General features: G+C 39.0%; 4 protein-coding genes across 5 annotated transcripts in view; 3 read left to right on the top strand and 1 right to left on the bottom strand.

Annotated features, from left to right (window-relative positions):
• Positions 1-13,463, bottom strand: part of LOC146487429 (TNF receptor-associated factor 3-like) — a 58,127-nt gene extending 44,664 nt beyond the window's left edge. The window contains exons 1-3 of one of the 2 annotated variants that reach the window (XM_085087865.1): positions 12,604-13,448; positions 12,086-12,508; positions 11,525-11,709 (exon numbers count right to left, since the gene is read on the bottom strand). The gene's annotated coding sequence lies outside the window, so the exon portion shown is untranslated. The other variant, XM_085087877.1, reaches the window with a different exon arrangement.
• LOC146487430 (TNF receptor-associated factor 3-like) lies at positions 688-7,146 on the top strand. The gene is made up of 5 exons (XM_085087950.1): positions 688-938; positions 1,253-1,409; positions 2,456-2,614; positions 3,302-3,457; positions 5,166-7,146. Exons 1-5 carry the CDS (start codon positions 775-777, stop codon positions 6,207-6,209), a joined length of 1,680 nt encoding a protein of 559 aa, XP_084944076.1. The 5' UTR covers positions 688-774; the 3' UTR covers positions 6,210-7,146.
• Positions 13,464-13,998: 535 nt separating the features above from the next.
• Positions 13,999-19,339, top strand: LOC146487428 (TNF receptor-associated factor 3-like). Its single transcript, XM_085087964.1, has 5 exons — positions 13,999-14,230; positions 14,543-14,699; positions 15,700-15,858; positions 16,556-16,711; positions 17,711-19,339. Exons 1-5 carry the CDS (start codon positions 14,073-14,075, stop codon positions 18,752-18,754), a joined length of 1,674 nt encoding a protein of 557 aa, XP_084944090.1. The 5' UTR covers positions 13,999-14,072; the 3' UTR covers positions 18,755-19,339.
• Positions 19,340-19,940: 601 nt separating this feature from the next.
• Positions 19,941-24,572, top strand: part of LOC146487426 (putative skeletal organic matrix protein 5) — a 34,628-nt gene continuing 29,996 nt past the window's right edge. Inside the window, exon 1 of the mRNA XM_085088101.1 lies at positions 19,941-20,253. The gene's annotated coding sequence lies outside the window, so the exon portion shown is untranslated. The remainder of the gene's footprint in view (positions 20,254-24,572) is intronic.

Below are 24,572 nucleotides of genomic sequence, written 5' to 3'. Positions count from 1 at the left end.
AACATTCATTAACGTCACAGTCAGTTTGACGTACGTAAACACCCCCATTGTTAGCCCAAGGTTATCAGTCCGTCTGCGGCGCACGCTCTTAAAGTTACGCAATAGAACGACAGATTTCAAAAGACAAAACGAATAAATGATATAGCATTTAAATACAAAAAAGTGAAGATACAAAATAATTGATAAAGATGTCACCAAGATTGCGAGGTTTCGGTGTGTTGCGCAAAATATTTTGATTTTGTTGACATACACAACGTAAGCACATTTGCAATATCGTAGGACAGTATTTGCATACCCTTGATCCAGCGAACCATTGACACCGATATGCGAAGGGAAAAACCCCACTAATAATACCTCATAATGACGTCATTGTTCTTAAAATCGCGTGACGCTAGGGAAGCCACGAGAACTACTAGCTACTTTATGAAATTTACGAACGAATTTAGGTTGGTGGAAATGACTTTTAATTAGCGTTTTCCTCCTGGTGCGCTATGATTAGTACCCCGATTAGCATGTAATTGCTAAAAGCATGATTTTGAAGTCCTTTTATTCCGCATGCAAGCTCTGCTAAGTTTGCTGTGATTCTGGTTTGACGACTTTGACCTACTAGCTCAACCTAGAATGACAATGGCACGGAGTTTGACGTCATCATGATACTGACCACAATCCGTCACGTAAACACAAAGCATATATGCAGAAGGCTGACTTCAGTATGAGAAAGCAACGAGGAGGAGAAACTAAAACAAAATATTGTGTGCTGCATACTTATACCTTATGTGTGGCAAGGTTGATAACAGTAATCCCAGTTTTCAAGTAAAATTCGTGGACAAATTAGATGAACGTCTTTCGTGCCCAATCTGCAAGAATGTTTTCAACGAACCCTGGCAGACGTCTTGTGGCCATCGATTTTGTAGCAAGTGTCTGGAAGGTCTTTTAGGGTATGCTTTAATCTACTGTGTAAAATATGTTCTATTTTCTCCGCAAAAGCTCCAATATTATATCGAACTTCGAGATGTAATTTCTTTGTTATTGTGGTACGTCTTTCAAGGAGAGAAAGAGAGGAGGAGAGGGTGGGGTAAGGTAAGGGGTGTATGTCCTTCTCCTCTCTTCCGGCCTTCAAATATCACCATAGTCTGAGTTACATCGTATTTTAGCGACCTAATTGAGTCGTTTTTCTATTGTTTGAAACCCCCACGTTGCTTATTGTCTCAACGCTTTTGATTAGGGCTCACTCTTCATTAATTTCTTTCAGGCCGGAAATTCCAAGATGCCCAGTAGATGGAGAAGGAATACCACAGGATGAGTGTTTTCGAGATAAATGTTGTGAGAGAGAAGTACTTGGCCTTCTATGTTACTGTCGATGGAAAGAAAGAGGCTGCAAGTGGAAAGGCGAACTGAGATACCTGAAGGTATTGGAAAGAAATTTCTAGACTTTTAATATCCAAGATCGCCAGGTCACGCAAGTTTGATCAACGTCACAAACGGTTCCTGTCCCTTTTTAATGACATGCTGCATGCTTATGAACAAAACTGAGAAAAAATGGTGTTTTTTGTTTTAATTCAAAAAAATGCCAAAGATAAAACAGGATCGGAATAAAGATTGTGCATGAAAGCTTTTTAGTTACTCAGGAAGGAGATGCAGAAAAGACTTGTAGCATGCGGTCACAGAACGAACGTGTCACAAGTCACCCGTTTTGATTTCAGCAAGGCTCGAAAGTTGTAATCACTTTAATATAGCCTCACAAACAGCATCAATGAAAGACAAGAGTAGTGTTCCATATATAAGGTTTCATTCAAATTTAACAGACAGTAGTTCATTTCTAAATTTAAGTATATTGTTCTGTTCGGTTGACTCTCTACGTGACATGTAGCTGTTGTAAATTTGAGTACGTTATGTTTATCGATCGGCTACGGAAATCAGGACTTTAGATCAAGTGATGCGGTTAAAATGAGATACTTTTGTGGCTTCAAACAACATTTAAAAATGCAAAGCAGAGGCCACTCAAATTACTGAACTTACTAAGTAGGCTCCATGATCCAATCATATTTTAACATAATGGATATACTTTGAAGCCGAGTATCCGGCGTATGGGTGCTGCATCTTGTTGGATCTAATTGGCAAATTATTCCCTGACTGAAAAAGCATTTCAACAACGTAGAAAATATCTAAATTGTGAATCAGCCCTGTTTTGCTAAAAAAATATATAGTTAGCATACTTTGACAAACACGTTAAGTTCGAAATTCCAACAAGGAACCTTTTTTCAATTGTAAATAGAAACCGAAATTGCTTCTTATGTGAAATCATTCTTCAATTCATTTCTTTGAATTTCGAGTAGTTAGAGTCATGTATGAATTTTTGTTTTGGTACCGTCTTGCCTCTTGATTTTCTTATGACCAATGTCGCTAGAAAATTCATTACAGTACTAACAGTATATGGGTTCTTTAATTTTACAAGGCGCATGAAGATGGCTGCCAGTTTGGCGACGTACAGTGTCAAGCGTGTGATGAGACGATGGAAAGAAGAAATCTTGAACAACACAGAATAAAAGATTGCATCAACAGGGCAGTAATATGTACATATTGTGGAGGAAAAGTTCGTCAAAGCAACATGAAGGTAGTGAAGAATTGTATTAAAATAATAAAAGACAATCTAACTAAATGTCGATTATGTATACTTCTCTCTGACTCTAACAAAAGCCGGAGAGCTTCCTCTTCTTTGTATCATTTCATTAATTTAACTTCATCATGCTGAACTGGAACGTAATGTTTTAGAACGGTACCAGATTTAATTAATTAATTAATTAATTAATTAATTAATTAATTAATTAACTGCTAAAAGGTATAGTACCCCAATCCACACCCCCACCCCCCCCCCCCCTTCCCCCCCGCCCCAAAAGAAAAGGTTTGGGATTTAATGTGACAATCTACCCCTTAGGTTTCTTAAATGGACGCTGATATAAAATTATTCTTTTTCCTTCTTTGGATCACGCAAGTAAAAAAAGTATTTCCTTTAGTCTCATTGCGCACTTTCATGCCCTGAGTCTTAAACAAGTAGCAAGGCTTTAAGTTTTCTTATTTCTTATTCTCTTTCCCTTTGCCTTCTTGTTGCATAAAATCACCTCGAATTAAGAGATTTTGGCCGTCGCATCTTTTTCTTTAGATGTTAAAGTGTATATGACAGATTTTTTGTTATTTGCAATGTGTAAGTTTCGAAAAGCACGTGCTACTTCACTCACTATTTTCTTTCCCAGAGAGAATAACCGGTATTTTCAATTCACTCAAAAATGTGTTATTGTTTCAGGATCATTTGGATGTCTGCCTTAAATTTCCTGTCAGCTGTATCTTAAACTGTGGCCAAATTGATATACCTCGAGACATGATGGAGGATCACGTGACCACACACTGTGTTAAGGCTGAGCATTTGTGCCCTTTCAGCATTCATGGTTGTGATTTTAAAGTAAGTTCACTTTTCTTAACCTTTGCCCTGTTTTCGAACGGCTGAGAGAACAGGGCATACAGCTTCACACGAAATAATTGAACAAAGACCAAACACTGCGAACACGTTGTGTATTACATCGGTACCGTTGACTAAATACATGCACAAGGACTGCAGAGTGGAGGTTGCAGGCCTGGCCACCAAGCATGAATAGTCCTACTTGATTAGCAGCCAGCCCATCACGATTCTAAAGAAATGGATAGATAAAGTTGAAAAGTGGCAGGAGACATGGTTCCCTGCAAGTTGTGGTGGTCCGGACTTATTGGGACCTCAAACGTTTTTATTGGCAGTGTTTTGTTCAACAGAGATTCAAATTTTTAATGATTTCAATTGTGCGATGTGTGAAATATGAAAATATCTGGCTAGTTTGCACTCCAAACAATCACTAGCCTATTCCAGGCTCCTGGAGATACGCGAAATACAGGCCGAGACGCGAAGGAGAAGGCGAGCGGACGAAAAACAGGGGGACTTCGTCCCCTCGCCCTCTCCTTCTCGTCTCTCCAGGAGCCTGGAAAAGGCTAAACAATCACTAATGGGTAAAACATGGTTTTAATGATGGGCAAGGTCGTGCGCTGTGGGCATTCGACAAACAGCCCTTGTTCGTATTCGTGAATATACTTGGATCGGATGGGTGGCATTCGTTCAAGAAATAACTAGTACTGATTGTAGGGGGTCAGGATTCTTCTTAGATGTGCCAGGAAAGAGTATTTTGCAATTGGTGAGTCTGTATAGCCCAGTGATCATGACAAGAGGAATCAAGTTTGTTAACTAAACGTGCTTTAAAGACTGCCATCTGTCAATGAACTATCTTTTCATGATCATGCCTAAGTTGTCACCTAATGCCATCTGTTTCATTTTCTGGATGATTACAAATTTATTTCAACAACCAAGAGAATCAAAACTGGATTGTATTGATGTCTCGTTGTTTACAATCCTTCCTTTTCGAGCTCAGCAGTTTTATTTTTGGATACTTTGATTATACGTTTTGCAATGTTACTTTCTGTGCCTTGTGTTATGCCCCTTCCCTGTCCTGTATTCTTAGTTGTATGTAAAGCCGTCTCCCTTAGTTCGATTTGTTCTTTCATCAAGCAAAACAAAATCAAAGTTAAGGTCACTCCATATAGAATTTGGCGCGCGGTGACTGGGTACTAAAATGGCGCGAGCGCGCGCAGTTTTCTAACTGGTATATTTTCATTATGCTGTTGCGCGAAACAAGGCCAGTTTTAGCTTGAAAAGTAAGGCTATTTTGACGAGTTTTCCGAGGTGGATTTTTCTGAAAATTGGCTCAATGTTAGGATTTAGCTGGTATTTGTACTCCAAAAAATCTTAGAGAGAATTATACATGGACAACTACAGTAAATGGCAAAAAAGAAAATTGCAGAAATTGGCCGAACCGTACGTACAGAATTTGTTTGACTTTACGAGGAGATACTTCGGAGTTTCTTTCTTCTTTGCACAAAAAATAGCGACATTTTACCCCGCGAAATTCGGACAAACCTGTTTTGAAGCATAAGGACTTTGGTACTCGAAACTATGTTTGAACCCAGATATTTTCACAGGGCTGAAAAAACCAGAACATCAAGATAAAATATATATCACTACCAACGAAAACTGAAGAAATGTTATATAGCCACCTGAAACTCCAAATTTATATATATATTTTTTGTAGGGAACAAAAGAAAGCCTTAAACGTCATACCAAGGATCGTATTGAGTACCATCTGGAAATGATGAACCATTCAAATCAAGAGCACAACAGGAAAAACAAGGAAATGGAGGAGGAGCTCTCTCGTCTGCAAAATGACAAAAATGCGCTGCAACAACAACTTCAAAACCAAACCCAGGAACTCATTGCAGCAAGAAACAACATGCAAACACAGCAAACTAAAATATCAATGATTGAAAAGACAATGAGTGACCAGCGAAGAGATTTGGAAAAAATTTATCTTGATTTAGAAGCTGCCGGACGTGGAGCCAACGGAAATGTTATGTCTTCTCAAATGGAGGAAATTCTGAATACTGTAAGGCAACACGAGACACGAGTTAATAACTTGCATAAAGAGCTGGTGCTTCTCAAAGGGACCACGATGATGCCAAAAGATTCCGAGCCGAGACCCAATTTGGCCACATCTCACCAAGCATGCGAGCGGCGTTTAGACAGAACCGAGCACCAACTAGCATTACATGAAATTCAACTGTCCGAGCAAGATCTTCAGATTCAGATTTTGCAGGCTACGTCATACGATGGAGTGTACCTTTGGAAGATTGATCAATACAGCCAAAGATTTCAGGAAGCTGTTTCTGGCAAGACCCCATCGATTTACAGCCCTCCGTTCTACGTTGGACGGTTTGGGTACAAAGTATGTGCTCGCCTTTACCCTAATGGGGACGGAATGGGTAAAGGGACGCATGTGTCGGTGTTCTTTGTCATCATGCGAGGTGAATACGATGCGTTGTTGCCATGGCCGTTTACTCAAAAGGTTCATTTTAAACTTCTGGACCAGGACAGAATCCGAGACGCCTACGATGCTTTTCGACCGGACCCGCAAAGTTCAAGTTTCAAGAGGCCAACATCAGACACAAACATAGCGTCGGGTTGTCCGACATTTTTATCTCACAGAGAACTCCGCCAAGTTGGATATGTTCGAAATGATACTTTGTTCCTTAAAATAACAGTAGATTCTTCGGGTCTTCAGGGAGAGACATGGAGATGAATATTTTGAAAATATCGATCAGAGACATTATAGCCCGATACGCATGCTTTGGATTTCCCTGACATTCGTGGTTATAACTTGACTGGCTTCGCCTTGTCTCGCCACCTATGGCGCAGTGGTGAGAGCACTCGTCTCCCACCAATGCAGCCCGGCTCGATTCTTGGACTCGGTGTCATATGTTAGTTGATCATGAGTTTTATATGTTGATATGTTGTTTTATTATATAAAATTTAGTGGTATACCGAGTGGTAGTAGTTAAAGGGCAATTAAGTCCTATAAAGGACATTTATCGTCCTTTATAGTTGTAGACATTAAAGACTGTGAACACTATTTAACAACAGTTATTGTTTATTTAATTAAAAGATATCAGATATGTTGAAGTTTTTTTAATACAAGAGATGGAAAGTGATATTTTATGAAATGAATTTTATGCTATACCAGATTCAGTGAAATGGTTCACTGGTGAGAGCACTCGTCTCCCACCAATGCAGCCCGGCTCGATTCTTGGACTCGGTGTCATATGTTAGTTGATCATGAGTTTTATATGTTGATATGTTGTTTTATTATATAAAATTTAGTGGTATACCGAGTGGTAGTAGTTAAAGGGCAATTAAGTCCTATAAAGGGCATTTATCGTCCTTTATAGTTGTAGACATTAAAGACTGTGAACACTATTTAACAACAGTTATTGTTTATTTAATTAAAAGATATCAGATATGTTGAAGTTTTTTTAATACAAGAGATGGAAAGTGATATTTTATGAAAGGAATTTTATGCTATACCAGATTCAGTGAAATGGTTCAAATTTATGTTTTAATACAAGAGATAGATGGAAATGATATATATTTATGACTTTTATGATATGAAACACAAAGAGGTGAAAAATAATTACACTAGTTTGTTTGTTTGTTGAAAATAAATTATGACAAAAATTACAGATCAGTTTTTCATTTGGTCAAACAGGGTCCTACGAGTACAAAGGCTCGCTCGATTTTTTTTCCCTTGGCCCACTGTGCATGATTGTTTTTTATTTTTTTTAGGTAATAGCCCAATCCCCCCCCCCCCCTCCCACAAAAATAAAATGGTCCATCCCTTAAAACACTCAAATGATCGAAGACCATAAAATTCTCCTCAAGGAAGTTGATTGTTTTTTATTAAAGACAAAAATGGATACTCTCCAATCCATCATATTACTTCCATACGAATTAACAGGAGATGAATTGAACGCTTTTATTGTTTTGAGCTCCGGCAAAACATTAAACAGTGTTATAAGAACTCTTAATCAACGAGTCGAAAATTTGCTGTTGTTGTTGATGGTGATTTAGACCTTTTTTCTTTTTTTCTTTTTTTTTTTTTTTTCGGTATTTTATATCAATTATTTATTTATTATTTGTTTACAAGTCTTGTACGTTTCTCTTAAAACGTTTGTGTGTTGAGTACCAAACAAAGCACCAACAGACTGCTCTGATTTAACCGATCATCTTGTTTTACTACCGGATCTGTTGTTATAGTCAAAATTAAAACCACTGGTATTGCAAATAACCAAACCGATTCAATGCTGATACTTAACAGCAAAAGTAGGAATGTGATTACTCAACCAAATTTTCAGCCACTTCAAGCAGCACTAGTCTCCTTAATTTCTTTCATTGCAGAGCTGGCCCCAAAGAAGAAAAGTCCTAATAATGGCAATTTTGGCCATTGGAATTCCCCTTCTCTTGTGGTAAAATTAAAGTTCATGTGGCCGCATTCATTCCCATTGTATGCTTTGGAGATCATTTGAAACTATCGTAGCTAATAGAATAGTTTGAGTCACAAAGATAGCGTGATGTTGTTTTCGTATGTTACATTAGCTTTTGTAAACTATGTGTTGTTGTTTAGGTCTGAGAGAAACAAAGCCTACTCGCTGAAGCCTGGATCCTTTGTACTACCTGTCTATTGTCACATGACTGATGACCTCGGAGCATGCGGAGATGGTGGATGGAAATGGATGAAAATGGACGGCAGCCAAGTGTTTAATGAATTTTATAGTTATGCTCAATGTATAATCTACATTATTAACAACTGGATCATTGTATAATGCAATTCCAGGGATTTGATTGGCTTAGCGGCCATGGTATATGAGCCATTATACCATGCCCGAGGAATGGTGACCATTAAATTGTCTTCTGGTTGATTTTTCAAAGCCAAATCAGCAAGATCTCGCAATAATTCTTGGGAAAGGTGCGCGCCTCGTTGGCTGTCTATCATCTCATATCCAACGCACGCTCGTGGAATAATTGTTAAATATCATTGGCGTATACATATAGAAAAATGCATCCAAAATAAAAAGTAAGACTATTAGGGTACAAAAAAAATGCCGTTACAATCATTTATGATAAATTTAGGTTTCCAATAAAAGGAAGATAAATTTAGGTTTACAATAAAAGAACGTGCACAAATTATACTGAATTATACTGAAGGGTTATCCTGGATAAATATTCGATTATTATTATTATTATTATTATTATTATTATTATTATTATTATTATTATTATTATTATTATTATTAGTTGGTGCCTTCTTATACAGAATAATAGTTATCATCGACTGGATTGTTTTCGATGCAACTAACTACCATTTTACTACATACGTCTCTTTTCTTAATCCTACAAAGCGAACCTTTCACTATAGCTCAAGCCTCTACAGCGACAAAGGAACCTTCAAAATTGCAGGAGGGGTGACTGGATTCGACACACTTGAAACAAAACTGCGACGAATTGGAACACATCGTTTATCAAGATATGCCGCGGCATGAAGATCTGCAAGCAGATAAACTTCGATATCATCACCAAGCAGCCCGATTCTTTGCATTCGCTCATCGCTGATGGGCAATACCGGGCCATCTCACTGGGTCGTGCCCCTGGAAGACGCTTATTGGTTCTCAAGCATCCTTGAAGGCCAATTGTAACAAATAAGGATTTAATTCTATTGGTCCATTTGAGTTCATTCAATCTAAAGCCAGGATTGGCATTATTAGTAACAACCGGAACAACTGCTTTACTTGTATATCTCTTTTACATAATAAAACAGCGACCATAGAAATAGTTATAGTTAGCTCTGCTTTGCCTATTTTGAACTTCCTTTGGTTTCCTGTTTCGACTGCGTAAAATAAGCCAAGAATTATATAAAGGGAATTGGCGAGGAAAATTATAAAATTTAAATGGATAGCCAAGTCCGAGATTTTCGCTGCAACTTCAAATTATAGCTTTTTTTGTCAGTCAGTCATGATCTGAGAGGAGTAGAATTCTTTTCATGCCGTTGTATTTTTCAGTTTTCTTTCATCTAGCTTCACAGTCATCCTATGTGAAAATATGGCTCATTCACTTAGTCAATATTCCTTGTTGTCGGCTTCATGCTGCATATAAATAAACAATAGCCTCCATTTGGCGCGAAAATATGCTCAGATATTTGTCCGCGGACATTATCTGTTCCGAGAAGCGAACAGTTTTCCGAGAGCGAAGCTCGAGGAAAACTGTGAGCTTCGAGGAGCAGATAATGTCCAAGGACAAATATCTGAGCATATTTTTAAAGTCAAATGGAGGCTATTGTGTTTATTATCCTTCAAATATTTTTCGCAACATGCGGGAATCTCGCGGGAATCGGCAGGATTTGCCATTCTGTCGAACGTCAATCACGTCAAAGTTTGTCAGTTGGCTTCCAAAATCTCCACGGCAGATTTCGCTTCAGGTCGAAAGCGTTTGTTTGGGGAAAAGGTAAAATATTTGAAAGGAAAGTAAACGTGTTTAATTCCGTGAAAGACAAAAGCAAGATACAAGAGGCGGATAAGGTTACAGGGAATCTAACTACCTCTCGAGAACAAGCTTAAGATCACTGAAAGCGAAAAACTGTAAAGTATCGCATTCCGTAAAAAGTGTAAACTGCCGTCAACGAAACAGCCGGAGCTTTGTCGTTCTCTTCCTTTATCTCGTGTTCAATTAGAGCAGCACTTTATATCGAAAATACAATTGTGGAATTTGCTAGCCGAAAACGACCTGTGAAGAAATCGAAGCTGAATCTGCAGTCGAATACGACGCCACCGGTTGTTTTTGCTGGATTCCATCAGAGCGCTTTCTTTGCTAACTTGACATTGAATGGAGCCAGCAACGAAGTCGTTCACAATCACTGAGGATTAAACTTGTTGCTCGAGAGTAGGACAAGCTGCTTCTCTTCGTGGAGAATTTCGACATCTCGGGGTATCATGGCTGGTTTTTGTTTCGTGGACGAGATTTTATGTTCGCGAGCGATCTCGCCTCGACCAGGTGAGCATTGATAGCATCATGTACCGACTTGAACTCTGTCAGTAATGGTACTGAAATTTATGTTTTCGTTATTTGAATTCCTTATATCCAGGCCAGCACGAATTGCTCTCACTGAATTACAACTGTAACATTTGCCGTCGTGTGAGCGAGCTTCGAGCTTATTAATCAAACTCGTTTAATAGCTTGTTGATGGCTTTTTCATTTCGCCAGACCGAAAGAAAACCATAAATACTCTTAAATGAGATGGGCTAAAACTTTTCGCCTTTCATATTTTTCAGTTTTACCACATTATTAATTCAAGGAATGTTAAACAGAGTTCAAACCAAGAGAAAATGTCGCAAATACGAGCTTGAGTATTTCAACATTTCGTTTACGAACAGCTTACCGTCAAAAACGTTTAGAGCGTATGTTGTTTTCTGGAACTGGTTTATCGACCAGCAGGTTTTAATATCTCTTCTTCTGTCACAAAAGCAAACCGTTCCCCCATCTTGACATTCATTTTAATTGCAAACTTGACGCTCCTTGAAGTTTTTGAAATTGGGGCATATCACTTGGGGAATATCCTCGGATATTCCCCAGTATTAGCTGGGGTATATTCGGTCACGTGCGGCGTTTAGACCAAACGCGCGCGAGCGAAAATATTTGATGGATTATAATTAACAATTAGATTATGAGCTCGAGATTTCTATCGCGTGATAGCTGATGAGGGCGAAGCCCGAATCAACTATCACGCATAGAAATCGAGAGCGAATAATCTAATTGTTTTAGTATAAATCTACTAGTCGTTCAAAACTAAACAAGTAAATTATCTATTTCCTCATCACAGACACTTCGAAAACGCGACGAAGCGACCGCCATTTTGTTGAAAACCGCTACTCACTATCTATCACAGAATAGATAGTGAGTAGCGTAGCCAATCAGAGAACGGCATTCGTGATAGAACACTAGTAGATTTATACTAATCGCTGTTAGTCGATCCTAAGTATAAACCATGTTGGGAGTGAGCGACCCCGTGACCTTGGTGATGAAATAAGATTCAGCCGTGCTATTTTATTCGCTTCTAGCGTTGTTCCGGCTGACATGGCGGTGTAGCCGGGTTGTATTACTGCCCTTATATATGGGGGCTCTAGCAGCGACGACGGCAACGGCAACGAGCGAGAACGTCAAAAAAGCAACAGGCTTAATAACCAAACAATAGGGACCTTAAGCAGAGACGACGACGACGCCGACGCCGACGGAAACGGAACTTAGAAAGTTACCTTCGCGTCTTCTGACTTAGTAAATTCGCGATAATTTATACTCTCTCAGTTTCTGTAATATGGCCGAACTATCGAGGAGCTAACGTCGTAAGGGCGCCTTTAAAGTTCATAAAGAGAAAGGAAAATTAATCATCATGCGTTCACGTTCTCCATAAAACCTTAAATTTGGTCATTTCATGTTCTTGTTTTGCAGAGGACGGCAAAGAAATGGACCGAAGCGCATTAAATGCGCGTGCAGAGCCAGTGTCTTGCTAATTTAAACTATTGATTTCTGACGTTCTCGTTGACGTCGTCGTCACTGCTTAAGCTCCCTGATAACTCTGCACGTACATTACACTTTACGGTACATTCAGTCCGTTGGCATCACTTCACGACTCAGAGTCCCGACGTGAAATTTCCTGATGGGGCGTTTTATGGAGGACGTAAACACACGACGACGAAATTTTCTTTTTCTTTCTAATCTTAAGAAATCAACTCCAGGAAATTTCACCAACATTTGACATATAATAAGCAAGTTGGAATTATCGCGACGTTTTCGCTGCCGTCGCCGTCGTCGTTGCTAAAGCTAAGCTCGCTATTATGACTTTTTTTGAAGGCAGGCGATCGCGGTTTAAGTTCTCGCCAGCAAGTCATATTTTCATGTAGTACGTTATGTCTTGCCTTTATATGTTTACTTTCTTTGTTCCTTTGATATGACAGATCTTCACAGTGATCCTTTGTTGATTCATATTCGGCACGATTTCTAAAACAGAGTGTTATATAAATGTAAACGCACGGAATCTTCAAGTGAAATTTTAACTTACTCTGATATTTCGATGCAAGCAGTAGACAACTTACATAGAAGCACTAATCGCCATTACATAGGATATATCATCAGTCTGACAAACCAGGCAAAAACTTTGAAAATTGAAAATCAAAAGAAAAAAATCACGGAGTAGAAATGTTTCTAGAACGGGGTATCAACTTGAATATTTAATGTACATTGGGCTCAACTTTGGAGACCTGGACGGCACATACCGGCACGTTTAAAACCTATTCCGGCCCAGCCTACCAGTGTTAAACCTTAACCTTAAACCACTTCGCATCTCAGACGTCACAACTGAATATATAGAATACGTGGATGAAATCATTCATTTACAAAAAATGTGCTATGTTAGCACAATCAGAATACTTACGTCAAACTTGATCAACTAGATTAACCGGTCAACCCAATTAACTTTATGACGTCAAAATTAAAGGAACAGCACTGGTATAAGACCCCCTTCTCAGTAGAAATTGTATTTGAATGTTTAGGAAGTATATCCCAGGGTAATTCGAGTCCCCTAAAAACGACTGCGCGGGAGGCTACCTCATTGTTAGCCTGCGAACAGCTAGTAGGAGGTACGACCGGAAATACGTCTGCTGTTCGCAGGCTACCTCATTGTTCGCCTATCTGTGTCTCAATCAAGTAGAGCGGTCGGTGTCACGCAAGCTACTTAAAGTTATGCAATAGAACGACAGGTTTCAAAAGAGAAAATAAATAAATAGCATCTAAAGACAAAGAAGTAAAGATAGAAAATAATTACAAAGGATGACCAAACTTGCGAGGTTTCGCTGTTTTGCGCAAAGTATTTTGATTTGGTTAACATAATCACAACGTAAGCTCATTTTTTTACATTGTAGCACAGTATTTGCATACCATTGAATACAATCGATCTCCTAGTTGTGAATTTTCTTCCTCCTCCTTTTCCCAGATGAAATGACGTTAAGCCGTGTCCGTCTCACTCACACACAGGTACGACGACAGACACTGTTGAGATCACGCTCCACAAGAAGAAGAAACTGATCTGTTTCAGACGTTTCAACCAGTAAATTATTCACACGAGTCAGAGCGAAGGGAAAAACCCCTTTCAATAATAAACTCATAATGACGTCATTGTTCTTCAAATCGTGTGACGCAAGAAGCTTTAAGAACTACAAGCGAATTAAGGTTAGTGGATATGAATATATAGTGTGTTCTTCTCCGCGGTGCCATTAGTACCTGCGATTTACATCTAATTGCTAAAAGTATAATCTGCAAATCTTATTATTCCGCTTGCAAGCGCTGCTAAGTTTACTGATGATTCTAGTTTGGCCTTGTAAAAGGTGGAATGCCGGAATGTCACGTATCAGGGAAATTTTGACGTCAATATGTCGCAATCCGTCACGTCTTTTCAGTGAAGCACATAGCATATATTCACATTCGATTCACAGGAAGCTCTCAATATGCTACAACAACGTACACGAGAAACTACAGAAAAACATTGTGTGCTGCATACTCATACCCTATGTGTGGCAAAATTGATAACTCCGGTTCCCAAGAAAAATTTGTGGATAAATTAAATGAGAGGCTTTCATGCCCAATCTGCAAGAATGTTTTCAACGAACCCTGGCAGACGTCCTGTGGCCATCGATTTTGTAGCAGTTGTCTGGGAGGTCTTTTGGGGTAGGTTTCAACCTGCTGTATAAAATATGTTCTATTTTCTTCACAAAAGCTCCAATATTATATTGAACTCCGACATGGAATTTCTTTGTTATTGTGGTACGTCTTTCAAGGAGAGGGAGAGAGGAGGTGAGCGTGGGGTCGGGTAAGGGGTATATGTCCTTCTCCTCACTTCCAGCCTTCAAATATCGCCATAGTTTGAGTTACATCGTATTTTAGCGACCTAATTGAGTCGTTTGTCCATTTTTTGAAATACCCATGTTGCTTGTTGTTCCAGCGCTTTTGAAGGCCTCACTTTTCATTAATTTCTTTCAGGCCGGAAGTTCCAAGGTGTCCAGTAGATGGAGAAGAAATACCACAGGATGAGTGTTTTCGAGATAAATGTTGTGAGAGAGAAGTACTAAGCCTTCTCTGTTACTGTCGATGGAAAGAAAGAGGCTGCGACTGGAAAGGCGAACTGAGATACCTGAAGGTATTTGAAATATTTTTCTAGACTTCGCCAGGTCACGCAAGTTCGATCAACGTCACAAACGGTTCATATCCCTCTCAGACATGCTGCGTGCTTATGAACAAAACTGCGCATTTTTCTTTTTTATTTATTAAAAAAAATGCCAAAGATAAAACAGGATCGGAATAAAGATTGTGCATGAAAGCTTTTTAGTTACTTGAAGGAGACGTAGTAAAGAATTGTAGTCTCATGCGGTCACAGAACGAACGCGTCACAAATAAGTCACACGTTTTGATTTCAACAAGGCCCAACAGTTGTAGTCACTTTATACAGCCTAATAAAAAGAAACAATCAAAGACAAGAGTAGTATTCAATATATAAGTTTTCATTCAAATTTAACAGAAGTTCATTTCTAAATTTAAGAATATTGTTCTGTTGACTCGCTACGTAACATGTAGCTGTTGTAAATTTGAGTACGTTATGTTTATCGATCGGCTACGGAAATCAAGACCAGTTAGATGAGAGAATTTTTTTGGCCTTGGGCTGACTTCAAACAACATTTGAAAATGCAAAGTAGAGGCTACTCAAATCAAAATGGTGAAATAAGACCTTCATTTTGCAACAAAATAATTCTAGAACAACGAGAGGAGAGAAATCAACTGAATTCTTAACAGAGGCAACTCTTACTCTGTTATAGCACTTCTTGCCGAAACAAAAATACGAAAACTTGAAAAACATTAGCCGCTAACATTCAAGTTTCCATCCATTCCGACCTACTCTATCTCTGGCCAGAGGCACTAATCGACAGTTTTATTGCACTGGGGTGATAATTCATAACAAAGCTACACAATTATTTTATTTTAATTTGTTTCTGTTGTCAGACAAACATTTTTGGGTTTTGAAATGACATCAAATTTTCGTGATACTTCCCCTTTAAGGTACCATCTTGCCTCTTGATTGTCTTACGACCAATATCGCTAGAAAATTCATTAACAATAGTATATGGGTTCTTTACTTTTACAAGGCGCATGAAGATGGGTGCCAGTTTGGCGACGTACAGTGTCAAGCGTGTGGTGAGACGGTGGAAAGAAGGAATCTTGAACAACACAGAACAAAAGATTGCACCAACAGGGCAGTAATATGTACATATTGTGGAGGAAAAGTCCGACAAAGCAACATGAAGGTAACGAAAAATTAGTTTTTAAATAATAAAAGAAAATCTTAACCAAAATGTCCGGCGATTATGTATATTTTTCTCTCTGACTCTAACAAAAGCCTGAGAGCTTCCCCTTCTTTGTATCATTTCAGTAATTTAACTTCATCATATAACTGGAACGTAATGTTTTCCAACGGTACCAAAATTAATTAATTAATTAGCTAGTAGGTAGCTCCCCACCCTCCTCCCCACTCCCCCCTCCCCCCGCCCCTCCCCCCCCCCCCAAAAAAAAAACACGGATTGAGATATAATGTGACAGTTTATCCCTTAGGTTTCTTAAATGAACCCTGATGTAAAACTGTTGTTTTTTCTTTCCTTGATTGGCTAACCGCGTGTCACAAGAGTGATCAGTTAGCCTAATTGCGCACTTTCATGCCCTTATTCTTAAACGAGTAGCAAAGCAGGAAGAACGTCGCCCATTAATGAAAATTTAAATGTCGCAGAACTTTTCTTATTTCTTATCCTCAGTCCCTCTGCTTTCTTTTTTTGGATAAAATCACCTCTAATCAAAAGATTTTGACCGTCGCATCTTTTTCATTTGATGTTAAACGTCGAGTGCAATGTGTGCGTTTCGAAAAGCACGTGTTACCTTCACTCACTATTTTCTTTCGCACAGAGAATAACCGGTCTTTTCCATTCCTTTACAAATTTGTTATTGTTTCAGGATCATTTGGATGTCTGCCTTAAATTTCCCGTCAGCTGTATCTTAAACTGTGGCCAAATTGAAATACCTCGAGACATGATGGAGGATCACGTGACCACACACTGTGTTAAGGCTGAGCATTTGTGCCCTTTCAGCATTCATGGTTGTGATTTTAAAGTAAGTTCACTTTTGTTAACCTTTGCCCTGTTTTCGAACGGCTGAGAAAACATTCCACGATACAGCTTCACGCGAAATGTTTGAACAAAGAGCAAACACTGCGAACACGTTGTGTATTACATCGGTACCATTACCTAAATACATGTACAAGCACTCAGGACTGCAGAGTGGAAGGTTGCAGGCCTGGCCACCAAGCATGAATGGTCCTACTTGATTAGCAGCCAGCCCATCACCATTCTAAAGAAATCGATAGATAAAGTTGAAAAAGTTGAGGGAGACATGGTTCCCTGCAAGTTGTGGTGGTTGGGACTTCAAACGTTTTTGTTGGCAGTGTTTTGTTCAACAGAGATTCAAATTTTTAATGATTTTAATTGTGCGATTTGTGAAATAAGAAAATATCTGGCTAGTTCGCACTCCAAACAACCAACAACCACTACCCTGTTTCAGGCTCCTGTTATTTGGCGCGCAGTGACTGGGTACTAAAATGGCGCGAGCGCGCGCAGTTTTCTAACTGATATATTTTCATTATGCTGGTGCGCGAAACAAGGCCAGTTTTAGCCTGAAAAGTAAGGCTATTTTGACGAGTTTTCCAAGGTGGATTTTTCTGAAAATTGGCTCAATGTTAGGATTTAGCTGGCATTTGTACTCCAAAAAATCTTAGGGAGAATTATACATGGACAACTACAATAAATGGCAAAAAAGAAAATTGCAGAAATTGGCCGAACCGTACGTACAGAATTTGTTTTGACTTTACGAGGAGATACTTTGGAGTTTCTCTCTTCTTTGCACAAAAAATAGCGACATTTTACCCCGCGAAATTCGGACAAACCTGTTTTGAAGCATGAGGACTTAGGTACTCGAGACTATGTTTGAACCCAGATATTTTCACAGGGCTGAAAGAACCAGAACATTAAGAAAAAATATATATCACTACCAGCGAAATTAAAGAGATGTTATAGAGCCACCTTTAACTCCAAGTCATATATATATTTTTTGCAGGGAACAAAAGAAAACCTTAAACAGCATATCAAGGACCGTATTGATTACCATCTGGAATTGATGAACCGCTCAAGTCAAGAACACAACAGGAAAAACAAGGAAATGGAAGAGGAGCTCTCTCGTTTGCAAAATGACAAAAATGCGCTGCAACAGCAACTTCAAAACCAAACCGAGGAACTCGTTGCAGCAAGAAACAACATGCAAACACAGCAAACTAAAATATCTATGATTGAAAAGACAATGAGTGACCAGCGAAGAGATTTGGAAAAACTTTATCTTGATTTAGAAGCTGCCGGACGTGGAGCCAACGGAAATGTTATGTCTTCTCAAATGGAGGAAATTCTGAATACTGTAAGGCAACACGAGACACGAGTTAATAACTTGCATAAAGAGCTGGTGCTTCTCAAAGGGACCACGACGATGGCAAAAGATTCCGAGCCGAGACCCAGTTTGGCCACATCTCACCATGCATGTGAGCGGCGTTTAGACAGAACCGAGCACCAACTAGCATTACATGAAATTCAACTGTCCGAGCAAGATCTTCAGATCCAGATTTTGCAGGCTACGTCATACGATGGAGTGTACCTTTGGAAGATTGATCAATACAGCCGAAGATTTCAGGGAGCTGTTTCTGGCAAGACCCCATCGATTTACAGCCCTCCGTTCTACGTTGGACGGTTTGGGTACAAAGTATGTGCTCGCCTTTACCCTAATGGGGACGGAATGGGTAAAGGGACGCATGTGTCGGTGTTCTTTGTCATCATGCGAGGTGAATACGATGCGTTGTTGCCATGGCCGTTTACTCAAAAGGTTCATTTTAAACTTCTGGACCAGGACAGAATCCGAGACGCCTACGATGCTTTTCGACCGGACCCGCAAAGTTCAAGTTTCAAGAGGCCAACATCAGACACAAACATAGCGTCAGGTTGTCCGACGTTTTTATCTCACAGGGAACTCCGCCAAGGTGGATATGTCCGAAATGATACTTTGTTTCTTAAAGTAACAGTAGATTCTTCGGGTCTTCAGGGAGAGACATGGAGATGAATATTTTGAAAATATCGATCAGAGACATTATAGCCCGATACGATTGCCTTAGATTTCCCTGACATTCGTGGTTATAACTTGACTGGCTTCCCCTTGTCTCGCCAGCTATGGCGCAGTGGTGAGAGCACTCGTCTCCCACCAATGCAGCCCGGCTCGATTCCTGGACTCGGTGTCATATGTTAGTTGATCATGAGTTGTATACGTTGATATGTTGTTTTATTATATAAAATTTAGTGGTATACCGAGTGGTAGTAGTTAAAGGGCAATTAATTCCTATAAAGGTCATTTATTGTCCTTTATAGTTGTATACATTAAAGACTGTGAACACTATTTAACTACAGTTATTGTTTATTTAATTAAAAGATATCAGATATGTTGAAGTTTTTTTTAATACAAGAGATGGAAAGTGATATTTTATGAAATGAATTTTCTACTATACCAGATTCAGTGAAATGGTTCAAATTTATGTTTTAATATAAGAAATAGATGGAAAGATGTATAAATGATATTTATGATATGAAACACAAAGAGGTGAAAGATTATTACAAAACTGTGTTTGTTGAAAATAAATTATGACAAAAATTACAGAGCAGTTTTTCAATTGGTCAAACAGGGTCCTACGAGTAGAAAGGCTCGCTCGATTTTTTTTCCCTTGGCCCACTGTGCATGATTTTTTTTTTTTTTTTTGGTAATTGCCCACCTCCCCCCCCCCCCCCCCCCTCCTTCAAAAATAAAATGGTCCATCCCTTAAAACACTGAAATTATCTAAGGCCATAAAATTCTCCTCAAGGAAGTTGATTTTTGTTTATTAAAGACAAAAATGGATACACTCCAATCCATTATATTACTTCCATACGAGTTATCTATTTATACGGAAGATTTATCAGGAGATGAATTGAACGCTTTTATTGTTTTGAGCTCCGGCAAAGCATTAAACAGTGGTATGAGAACTCTTAATCAACGAGTCGAAAATTTGCTGTTGTTGTTGATGGTGATTTGTACCTTTTTCCTTTTTTTTTTTTTCGGTATTTTATATCAATTATTTATTTATTATTTGTTTACAAGTCTTGTACTTTTCTCTTAAAACGTTTGTGTGTTGAGTACCAAACAAAGCACCAATAGACTGCTCTGATTGAACCGATCGTCTTGTTTTACCACCGCATCTGTTGTTATAGTCAAAAAACAAGATGCCCCTAATAGCATTTTGCGGGATAATTAATGTGGCCGCATTCATTCCCATTGTATGCTTTGGAGATTTTTGAAACTATCCTAGCTAATAGAATAGTTTGAGTCACAAAGATAGCGTGATGTTGTGATGTCGTGATGTTAAATTGGCTTTTGTAAACTATGTGTTGTTGTTGTTGTTTAGGTCTGAGAGAAACAAAGCCTACTCGCTGAAGCCTGGATCCTTTGTACTACCTGTCTATTGTCACATGACTGATGACCTCGGAGCATGCGGAGATGGTGGATGGAAATGGATGAAAATGGACGGCAGCCAAGTATTTAATGAATTTTATAGTTATGCTCAATGTATAATCTACATTATTAACAACTGGATCATTGTATAATGCAATTCCAGGGATTTGATTGGCTTAGCGGCCATGGTATATGAGCCATTATACCATGCCCGAGGAATGGTGACCTCTGGTTGATTTTTCAAAGCGAAATCAGCAAGATCTAGCAATAATTCTTGGGAAAGGTGCGCGCCTCGTTGGCTATCTATCATCTCATATCCAACGCGCGCTCGTGGAATAATTGTTAAATATCATTGGCGTATACATATAGAAAAATGCATCCAAAATAAAAAGTAAGACTATTAGGGTACAAAAAAAATGCCGTTACAATCATTTATGATAAATTTAGGTTTACAATAAAAGAACGTGCACAAATTATTCTGAATTATACTGAAGGGTTATCCTGGATAAATATTCGATTATTATTATTATTATTATTATTATTATTATTATTATTATTATTATTATTATTATTATTAGTTGGTGCCTTCTTATACAGAATAATAGTTATCATCGACTGGATTGTTTTCGATGCAACTAACTACCATTTTACTACATACGTCTCTTTTCTTAATCCTACAAAGCGAACCTTTCACTATAGCTCAAGCCTCTGCAGCGACAAAGGAACCTTCAAAATTGCAGGAGGGGTGACTGGATTCGACACACTTGAAACAAAACTGCGACGAATTGGAACACATCATTTATCAAGATATGCCGCGGCATGAAGATCTGCAAGCAGATAAACTTCGATATCATCACCAAGCAGCCCGATTCTTTGCATTCGCTCATCGCTGATGGGCAATACCGGGCCATCTCACTGGGTCGTGCCCCTGGAAGACGCTTATTGGTTCTCAAGCATCCTTGAAGGCCAATTGTAACAAAGAAGGATTTAATTCTATTGGTCCATTTGAGTTCATTCAATCTAAAGCCAGGATTGGCATTATTAGTAACAACCGGAACAACTGCTTTACTTCCGACTCCAGGATCGGGTTCGGGTTTGGTTTTGGGTGACGTCATGATGACAACAACACAGTTCTGAGCGCAGACAATGGCGACAAACATATAAAAGCCTCAGAGTATATCTTGGTGCAGTAAACATTCAGGGTTTTGTGATTTCCAAAAAAAGGAAAAATGACCCAACATTTACGGAGAAAGGGGCAATCGGGCCGATAATAAAGACGTCTCTCTCATGCTAGAAATCCGGGACAAGATGGCCGCGAAGCATGCGCAGGGCGCGCGACTTGTGGACTTTAAATATGGCTGGGTAACAAAGACTTTGTATGAGAAATAAGAAAAAGCAGTTATAACTCTGTAGTCGAAGTTGATAGACAAATTGCGTAGTCTACAACTTCATAAAACATGTCAAACTTTACTCACGTTTATTCTTACAGTACACAGATTTGCCAAAGTTCGGCCCAAGACGAATACATTTTAGCCCTTTCTCACGCCTTTAGTGTCTTAAATTCATCTTACTTTAGCTACTTCCATTTCGTCCAACATCGCTATATCCGTTCGTGCACAAAATGCGTACGTCTAGTCTTCCTCTACGAAGATCGATCTTCCATTTGAGGCCCATTTGAAGGCATATGAACCCGCACAAGTTCGGCCAAACGTTTTCGAAAATCCCAATAATCCATATTTCAAGTCCAGCGCCATTACCACCTAAAATTGCGGAGGAAATCGATGATTTGTACCGCTTTTCAAGACGAAACATCGCCCGCCATCTTCGAATTATAAAGCTTATATGACCTTCTTAGTGTTACGGGAATATACCGCTGTCTAGCACAGATTGTAGCTTCAGATTTTCTCTTTTCTCCCTCTTAATCGGTTGTTTATGAATGTCGCGTGACAAAAAGCGTGAGGGGCACATTTAGGCATTGCACAACCCTTCACTTGTGAAAAACCTAGCTTTTACTGCCTTTACTGAATAGAAATCGCCTTTAATGGTAAAATGTCTACTTTAGAGTTCAATTTTATGCTGTAAATGTACATTTTCCCTCTTTTCCTGCGAAATTCGTTGGGGAAGAAAAATAAGATGCGAGCCCGCACTACTGATACGCTGACTGTCACGGATTTCTGGCCATACACGGATTATGCATCTAGACAAAACCATTCATTATGAGGCAAACATAATGGCATTTATGTCAAGTCATTTCTCATTAGACAATAGCCCACAGGATCTGATCATATAGTTAGCCTTTTGTTTCCTCGACCAATCGAGCAGCAGGGTGTGTGGCTGTCAGTGTTCTTAATTCAAGTCTTACTATTTGGCGCCACCTTTCTATCGTTCATCTTGTTACACCATGAACGGCTCTTGACCTGAAGTGCAGTCCAATTTTAGGCAAATTGCTTCTGCTTAACTTAATAACAATGGCTGCACCACGTGTTCTGGTCATAGTGGAATCATTTATCCGCCGTTTGCCGTTTTCGTTAGCAGCCATTCTCCCAATTTTCATCTTAGTTTCAACCTCTCTGCCCGTGCTGTTATCAAATAGCACGGACGGTTATCAAATGGCGGTCGGACGGTTGCAAAAACCATTCAACATAACTTACTTGGTTTCGAGTCGTTTCAACCAGATATTGTATTTTTTCAGCTGGGCTCGAATATGTTGGTTTAAAAAAAAAAAAACGTCACTTTGGTGCCCAAATTTATTCCAGCCAATCTGCCTCTGTCCTTTTTACCATAGTCATACTCTCTTCAACAAACGAGTGCGCCGCCACGCAGAGCTCTCTCTCCCGTTCAGGAGTCCAGCTCGTTAAGTAGCTTGACGTAAGACGTCAAGAATAAACACAACAGATCGTAGTTCTTCCAGACGAATCAGATCCTTTTCATTTTCACTTTTAATATTTTTAATATTACTTCACGCATTTCTCATTTTCGTCCGAAAAGGTTGATGCAATATGTTTACCAAATCTAGACCGGAGGATGGGGGCTGCGTAATTCTGCATGAGGTGACTTTGAACCCGAGTTCCTTTTTTGATATTTGCGCAAAAGGCCTTAGATGTTGCCATGGCGTCCGATTTCTGACAAATGGAAAACCCACTATTAAAGGAAGAAAATGTATTTTTCTCATGCCAATTATTTAGTTCTAAGCTCATATTAGAGTTCTTTTAGAAATTTTAATTACTTTTCGATCAATTTTGGCTCTTTCCTCAAATTTTGGGGAGATCAGAAATCCAAGATTTCCGCCCTTTGGCGTCTATGGCGAACTTGCCAGGCATGTAACGTGAGGTCAACATTTCAAGTTGCAGACCTCAAAGAAACGTACTATTTGGACATACTACTTGTAATCCAACTGTTTTTGTCATAGCTTTAACAGTCGCGGAATCCGCCTTGACGCAACCAGGCTAACTCATGTATTTACAATAGTTTATTCAATACATTTCAAAATTGAAATCTGAATTGAAAAGGAAGATGTTGAGTTGGACTCTTATTAATGCCTCAGTCTCCTAGGCATTTAAAATTTGTAACTTATCTTCAAAAGTAAATTAAAGGAATGAATGTGTATGTACACATATAAAAATATACCAAATGAATTCCCGGTTAGCTGATAATAAAACCCCGATTGCCTCTGAAGCCTCTCTTCAGAGCAAATACAGTCGAACCACATGTGCGACCACCGCTTGTAACCGACCAACTATCCAAAACACAAAATTATTCCCATTCAAAGCCCTATAGTTGGACCCCTTTCGTAAACGACCACCTCCCGTAAGCGCCGACCACTAATTAAATCTTGGCATTTTGCGTGGCCCGCTCTTACAGGAGGTTCGACTATATATACAAAAGGAGAATCCCACGCTTTTTGTATCAGTAGTTGTAAAGCAATCAATTACGTCAGATAACGTGATAATCAAGTCATTTGTTCTTCTTAGCAGCCATCTTGGATCCGCTACCTTGGATTTCTCCATATTTCCAACAGCAAAACAATCCAAATTGGTTCAAATTCTCCAAAACCAATAAATAAGAATAAAAAAATGGTGCAACATTTATAGTTCAAGACTTACGGCACGAAAAGACAGACCAATCCACGATGTCTGGCTTATTTGATAACAAATTGAAATTAAGTTAAGTCAGCAAGGCGAAATATCTCAAAAACAAATACCTTTCTTTCTGAGTCTTGTTTTGAAAGCCGGGAAATTTTCAAGAAAAACAAAGGAAATGGTAATACAAAGAATATGTTTACCCATTTCTAGCCATAGCGGTTCTCGATAGTAGATGAGCATCTCCGTTTTCTCACCGGAAAAACAAAAAAATAAAATAAATAGCTTTCCTCTATGCGATGTAAAAACACTAATTTTCTCAG

This window comes from Pavona decussata, unplaced genomic scaffold (assembly GCF_977016875.1).
Source record: "Pavona decussata unplaced genomic scaffold, jaPavDecu1.1 SCAFFOLD_16, whole genome shotgun sequence".
Taxonomy (NCBI): Eukaryota; Metazoa; Cnidaria; class Anthozoa; order Scleractinia; family Agariciidae; genus Pavona; species Pavona decussata.
The sequence above is the reverse complement of the archived record's forward strand: the minus strand, read 5'-3'. Positions and strand labels throughout refer to the sequence as shown.

Coding starts and splice junctions, on each gene's coding strand:
- LOC146487430 (XM_085087950.1), top strand. CDS start 775: ATGTGTGGCAAGGTTGATAACAGTAATCCCAGTTTTCAAGTAAAATTC. Junction 2,615..3,301: donor TTCGTCAAAGCAACATGAAG/GTAGTGAAGAAT, acceptor TTATTGTTTCAG/GATCATTTGGATGTCTGCCT. Junction 3,458..5,165: donor TTCATGGTTGTGATTTTAAA/GTAAGTTCACTT, acceptor TATTTTTTGTAG/GGAACAAAAGAAAGCCTTAA.
- LOC146487428 (XM_085087964.1), top strand. CDS start 14,073: ATGTGTGGCAAAATTGATAACTCCGGTTCCCAAGAAAAATTTGTGGAT. Junction 14,231..14,542: donor TGTCTGGGAGGTCTTTTGGG/GTAGGTTTCAAC, acceptor AATTTCTTTCAG/GCCGGAAGTTCCAAGGTGTC. Junction 16,712..17,710: donor TTCATGGTTGTGATTTTAAA/GTAAGTTCACTT, acceptor TATTTTTTGCAG/GGAACAAAAGAAAACCTTAA.